This window comes from Salvia hispanica, chromosome 3, assembly GCF_023119035.1.
Source record: "Salvia hispanica cultivar TCC Black 2014 chromosome 3, UniMelb_Shisp_WGS_1.0, whole genome shotgun sequence".
Lineage (NCBI taxonomy): Eukaryota > Viridiplantae > Streptophyta > Magnoliopsida > Lamiales > Lamiaceae > Salvia > Salvia hispanica.
The window spans coordinates 10297280-10303906 of NC_062967.1; the positions used below are offsets into that span (position 1 = coordinate 10297280).

At 32.8% G+C, this 6627-nt stretch overlaps 2 protein-coding genes across 2 annotated transcripts in view; one reads left to right on the forward strand and one right to left on the reverse strand.

Annotated features, from left to right (window-relative positions):
• Nucleotides 1-327: 327 nt before the first annotated feature.
• LOC125210890 lies at nt 328-1666 on the reverse strand. The gene has a single exon (XM_048110516.1). It carries the CDS (start codon nt 1179-1181, stop codon nt 450-452), a length of 732 nt encoding a protein of 243 aa, XP_047966473.1. The 5' UTR covers nt 1182-1666; the 3' UTR covers nt 328-449.
• Nucleotides 1667-4899: 3233 nt separating this feature from the next.
• The window catches only part of LOC125209245 (protein FAR1-RELATED SEQUENCE 5-like), a 2009-nt gene continuing 281 nt past the window's right edge, over nt 4900-6627 (forward strand). The window contains exons 1-3 of the mRNA XM_048108849.1: nt 4900-5082; nt 5339-5383; nt 5645-6101. Coding sequence (XP_047964806.1) covers nt 5058-5082; nt 5339-5383; nt 5645-6101 — 527 coding nt within the window. The 5' untranslated portion in view covers nt 4900-5057. The remainder of the gene's footprint in view (nt 5083-5338; nt 5384-5644; nt 6102-6627) is intronic.

The window sequence follows — 6627 nt, forward strand, 5'->3', positions numbered from 1 at the left end:
ATGATTATTTGGTCCTAACTTCAACATAGCCAATGCCACTTGTCTCCCTACCTTTTCACTTCATAAATCTACCTATTTTATCTTTAGAAAACACCAAATAGATTTCTATCTCATTCAATTCTATCTCATTCTCAAAATTTCAAATTTCCTCACCAAATTACCAGAACCAGACACAGCAAAATTCATAAATCTCCTCACAATAATGATAATTTCACCTACGTTAACCACCACTCAAAACACACACACAAAAAGCCTAAAAATCAATCAAGATTTCAAGAACACATTTTTCAGAAGAATTTCTGCTCTATATCAGTAGAATGCCACTAATTCAAGAAGAAGAAAAAAACATCCACAAAATAAAAACAATCTGTGTAGTGTAGTATCATCAAACACACAGTAGCAAACTACTAATGAATTTCAACTAACTCAGAACATTCCAATTTTTTACACTAATTTGTTGGAGAAGAAGGCAATGGCAATACCTGATTGTGAATCTTGTCTCTCACATTAAGAAATTTGAGAAAAGACCCATCTTCCAAAATCGAATCTTGCTGAAGATTCTGGTCGATGATTCTCCTCTCCGCCTCCTCCTGCGCCAGCCTCCGCAGCAGCTTATCCTCCGCGTCCCTTAAAAATTTGAACTTTGGCGGCGGCGACGACCGCAGGCGCCGGAGCTCCGCCTCCGGGAGCGACTCGAACAGCGGGTTGATGATCCCGCCGCCGTCGACGAAGAGATCGCTCAAGCTTCTTGTCCTCGACCCCTTTCTTGATCTCCCATCTTCTGATAATTCCAAATCTTCTTTGCTCTCCTCTTTGATTGTGAAGAGGAATCTCGGTGGGCCACAGAGATTGTGCACCCTCATCAATTCCGCTTCAATTCCTTCTTCGCATTTGAGGGCAAGCTCTTTGTTTCCCCCAATTTCCAAATCTTGGATTTCTTGGTGGTTGTTTGCTGGATTTGTGAGTTCTTGGCTGCTGCTGTTGCTGAATGATTTGGGCTTTCGCCAGCAGAAGAGGAGGCTGAATTCTTGCATTTCTTTGGTGGTGGCGGCGGCGGTGGTGGTGGTGGTGGAGAGCTTCTTCTTCCACCAGAGGAGGTAGTAAAGCTCTGCTACAAGGCCCATTAAAATGCAGCCAAACACAAAGCTCAAACCGATCCCTAATCCGCTGAAAGATCCCATTTTTGGTATGAAAATCTCACGCTCGAGTCATGGGGATTTTCTGCCACCGGAAATTGAGAAAGCTTTCCAAACTTTCCCCCCTAAAAAAATCTAGAAAAATATACCTATTGCTATGGCTATAATAAGACGACGGCTGGAAAAGGAGAGGGGGAGTAAATTAGGAAATTACATTTGTACCCCCAGCAATTGCATCATCTTCAAATGTGGCAATTGTGGACAAGGTGTATGGTGAATTGCCTGAGCGACACGATACAGCGAAAAAGGGAAATGGAAAAAAATCTGACTAGCTTTTAAACAATTCTACATATGATGAACTTAGAAAAGCAATAGTATGAAGCTAGAGAAGAAAGTTATTTAACATGAAAAGAGGGATTAAGGTTTTGGGCAAGAGAGAGAAGAGTTGGAAGGGTCACATCTTGTTGGCTGGAAATCTCACATGGGATGGGAAAAGCCAAAAGCATGGATTAATGCAGAGAGAAACGGACAAAAGGCTTCCAATGGGCATAGAGAGTATTTGCAGTTGAAAGAGCTTCGCCATCCCCACATTCATATAACTAAAACCATCTCCAATCGCCAGTACTCCAAAAATGAATTTTAATGTAGAAATCTTCTCCAATTATACACCAAACTCAAATCCATTTTTGGTGTTTTTTGTTAAACAACACCAGATATGATGTTTCTGCAAAAATTTTATGAGACAAAAACTCAAAATGGTGTAAATTTTGAATTTGGTGTAAATGGTTGAAGTAAAACTACTTTTTGGTGTGACGTATACTCAAAAATGAGTTTGAGATTGGTGTAAATGGTTAGAGATGGTTTAAACATGACATACTCTATTTAGTTTAATTTCATAGTCCATCAAAAAATAATTGCATTAATAAACGACATGAGTTTTAATGCGAAACTGATAGAGGGTGAAAAAGAAAAAAGTAGAATAGTAAAGTTGAAAAGAATAATAATGAGTCAATACATAGAAAAAGAATAATGTGAATACAATAATTAATAAATTGAGAAAATGTGAAAACAAACAAAAAGAAAGTAATTAATAAATTGAGAAAATGTGATTACACTATAAAATTAAGAGTTAGAAAATTTTATGATATACAAAAACACAGAATTTGACTTTATTATATGCCAACTGGCATGTCATTTATGTTAATGTTTCAATTGATAATTTGAATGTTATGAATGTCAAATATTATATCAAGGGATATAATATTATATTAGTTGTCAAAATTATTTATGTTTCATTGTCCTTGGAAACTTGATAGTACCAAAACGAGGTGGGCCAAATTGTTAGAATAAGGATGACAATGCTGTGAACTGTGAAGTGTTGAGTCTATTCTACAATAATATTTTTGCCTCCAAAAACTTACACTATTAATTAAGAATTAAGAACAAGAGAGATAACTGATGATGGGGCAAGAGCAATGGGTAATAATTTAAAATAATTATTTTTGTAAAATGATTAAAAAATTATTCTAATAATTTCAGAATTTGTCAGAAATTTATACACAGCTGTTTTTGATTTTGGTTGCAAATTTGATCATGAAAGTAATATTTTAAAAAAAAAAATAGCTAGTATATATTGTATTGTTATTATATACTCCGTATGTGATAAATTTGATCAGAGTGGACTAAACCACCTATAAATTAATTTCATTATCTAATAATAGAATAAAATCATTCCATAACCAGGACGAAACATGCGAGCCACTACCCATATATTTCAATTTCATCCGTACTAGAAGTTTTTTTTATTAAATTTATTGTTATTACAACTCACGCTTATCCAAGTTGATTGTACATTTGTACAGGATAGTAGTAAAAATTAAGGCAGCGTATCTTTCAGTGGAGTACTAAAATAAGGAAGAAAAAGTCATTTAAAAAATGCAACGAAATCACGATATACTAGTATATGACTTGGTTCATCTGAATTTGTACTAGTGTCACATGCGTTTACATTTGTTGGCAACAAAATATTACTATGTTGATTCTTTGGCATATTTTATAGTCAGATAAAGTGCACTGTGGTGCAGCATACAGATTTGGACTTTTATAGTTTATTCATGATATTCATATCATAGTCATATTAGTAACATCTAGAGTTGAATTTCACACAGATACACACACATGCGGTGTACAATGTAGACATACACATATATTATGTATACCAGAGAATATAAGGGAGTAATTATTCATTTACGAAATCCCCAGAAATTAATAAACGGATAGATCATTGATTATTACCAGTAAAATTGGAAAATCAAATTTCCAAATATGCTCCTGCACTGAAATTGGATTTGGGTCTTATTTGTTACAGAGGCCCAATCTTCTCATGAGAAGCCCAGTCTAGTTAGCCTAGATCAATGGGCCTATAACGATCTTGTTCCCATAAACCTAACAAGTATGAAATCTGAAAAGCCCTAATTTGGGCTCTAAGGGATAATGGCACATTAATACACGAACTTATATCTAAATTTAAATATCTATTTTACACATTTTAAATGTAGCGAAAAATACATAACTTTGAGTGTTTAAATAATTTCACACGAAATCAAATTTTGCACAGATTAAATCCCCATGACACATCATAATTTCATAGTGGGGTGAGTTAGAATTTTACACCTTTTGACTTTTAAAGTTGAAACATGATAAGCAACGGATTATAGACTGTGATTTAGGATTGCTGAATTCAATAAATGTCACATTCTCCAAACTCATAGAAAATACAATGCACTGGAGTTCACTGATCTGTATTTTAATCTTGGAGTTAATCTGGAGTATTTATTTCACTCTAATCAATGCCTTATACTTAATCAGTGCGTTATTTGATTCACATTATTGTACTCTTAGTTCTAACTAATCTTTTACTGAAATATACATATATAAACTTATTTAAATAACACTCTAATTTCTAATATCAACCAGCCAAACATAATGTGCAATCAAATAGCATTAATTTTACACAAATGACTAAATTATTAAAAATTATTATCATGAACACACACAGAAAATAGGCCAATAACACTTCTCTAAAATTCATTGGAGTTAAGGGCAGTGTCAACCAATTAGTAATATACAGCATTCTTACAGTAGTTACTTAAATGCAGGGTGTTTATGTTTAGAGCGATGCTAAATGGCCACGTTATGGCCGGCCATAATCAGATTTTTAATAGAAAATTGGACCCATTTCAATCAAATTTAATGCGCTTAAAAATTATCAAAATTTCCAGGACTATTCTACCCTTTCCTTATATATATCCAGAAATATTTTCCTTAGCTCTCTATAAGACACACTCTTTATACGTAACATTTCTTTTCTTATTTGCTCAGGTTTTTGTTTATAAAAAGAATTAATAATATTAAGTAAATGTAGTGGAGTATAATTTAATATTATCATTAAATATATATATATATATATATATATATATGTATATATAGATGTGATCATATCATAACCCCTAAATCACATAATAACTCTATAACCAAATCTGGACCACACATATTTGATAATCTTGTGGTTGAGATTCAAACTTAGATTTACTTCATAAAAAAGGCGCAGAGGGGTAAAAATGTAATTTCTTCATTTAATTTCTGAATTTTACTCCAAACGCGCGATTCACTGTTTCATTCTGTTTGAACTCAATTCTCTCACCTTCATCTTCATCTTCACAATTAACAGATCGATTCTCTCATCTTCATCTTCCATATTTCTCGCCTATTTTATTTCAACATCTCCAGATTTTCTTCGATTTGTTCATTATTCCGTAGTCTCCAGATTTTGTTTCCATAATTGTGATCGGGAAGATGTTTTCAATTTTGCGTTCTTATTTTCATTGATTACCTCTTCAATTGCTGTGAAAATTTGCTTCGATGGAATCTGTAGCAAATAACGAAGGTAACAATCATTATCTATTATTTAGCTTATTGATTGTGTTCATATTCATGTATTGAATTTGATTTTAGATTAATATTAGTTGTCGATTGGTTTATGTTTCTGATGTACTGAAATTCTTATTTGATTATATTATGTATTGTCGATTATGTGTTAAAATGATACTTTTGGCTTATAAATGTTAGGTTTACTGCATAACATGATAGTTTTGTCGGATAAAATGATATTATGATAAAATGATACTTTTATTGATTTGTAGGTATGTACATTCCTGTTTGTGATGATGCTTTGAAGCCAATGATTGGTATGAAATTCAATACATTAGTAGAAGCAGTTGGTTTCTATGAACATTATGCTCGTTCAGTTGGTTTTGGCATTCGTAAAATGGGTAACAAATCAGTTCAAGGTATTACTAAGTGGCAGTATTTGGCTTGCAGCAGACAAGGCTCTAAGAATTTTATACCTGGTCATGCATCCCAATCAACTGAAGTGTCTTTTAAGAAGCGTAGGTGTCGGTCATTTAGGTGTGAATGTCTTGCTAAGCTCAATTTGAGATATTTTTCAGATGGCAAGAGCAGAGGATATGAGGTTTATCAGTTTGTTGAGTATCATAATCACTTAATGGTTGCGGATGAGCATAGGCATTTTATGATGGCCAATCGCAATCTGGATCCTATCCATCGGAGGTTTATGGAGGATTGTGGCAGGTGTAATATTGGTCCCACTCTCACATTCAAACTTTTGAAGGAGATAATGGGTGGACCTGAAAATGTTGGATGTGATATTATTGATATTAGAAATGGTTATCGTGATATTATGTCCAATATTGATGGTTCAGATGCTCAAATGATTTTTGATTATATGCGTTCTCAAAAGAAATCATCTGATGCCTTCTATTATGAAATTGAGATAGGATCTCATGGAAAGTTAACTAGACTCTTCTGGGCTGATGCTATTTCAAGACGAAATTATCATATGTTTGGAGATGTAATTTCATTTGACTCAACATACAACACTAACAGGTATATTACTTTTGTTGCTAATAGACATAAAATTATACTTTTTGTTGATTAAATTACTTTTATGTTATAAAATGATACTTCTGAATTATATAATGACAAAATGATACTTGCAGCAGATAAAATGATACTTTTGGCTGATAAAATGATACTCATAGCTGATAAAATGATACTCATAGCTGATAAAATGATACTTTTGATAAAATGATACTCATAGCTGATAAAATGATACTTTTCAGACGTGTCATAGCTGATAAAATGATAGTCATAGGTGATAAAATGATACTTCTGAATTATATAATGACAAAATGATACTTTATATAATGACAGATAAAATGATACTTCTTACTAATAAAATGATACTTTTGGCTGATAAAATGATAGTCATAGCTGATAAAATGATACTTTTGGCTGATAAAATGATACTCATAGCTGATAAAATGTATACTTTTGGCTAGTCATAGCTGATAAATATAATTCATTTTTATGTTATATTCTGAAGGTATTGCATGATTTTTGCTCCATTCAC

Coding starts and splice junctions, on each gene's coding strand:
- LOC125210890 (XM_048110516.1), bottom strand. CDS start 1,181: ATGGGATCTTTCAGCGGATTAGGGATCGGTTTGAGCTTTGTGTTTGGC.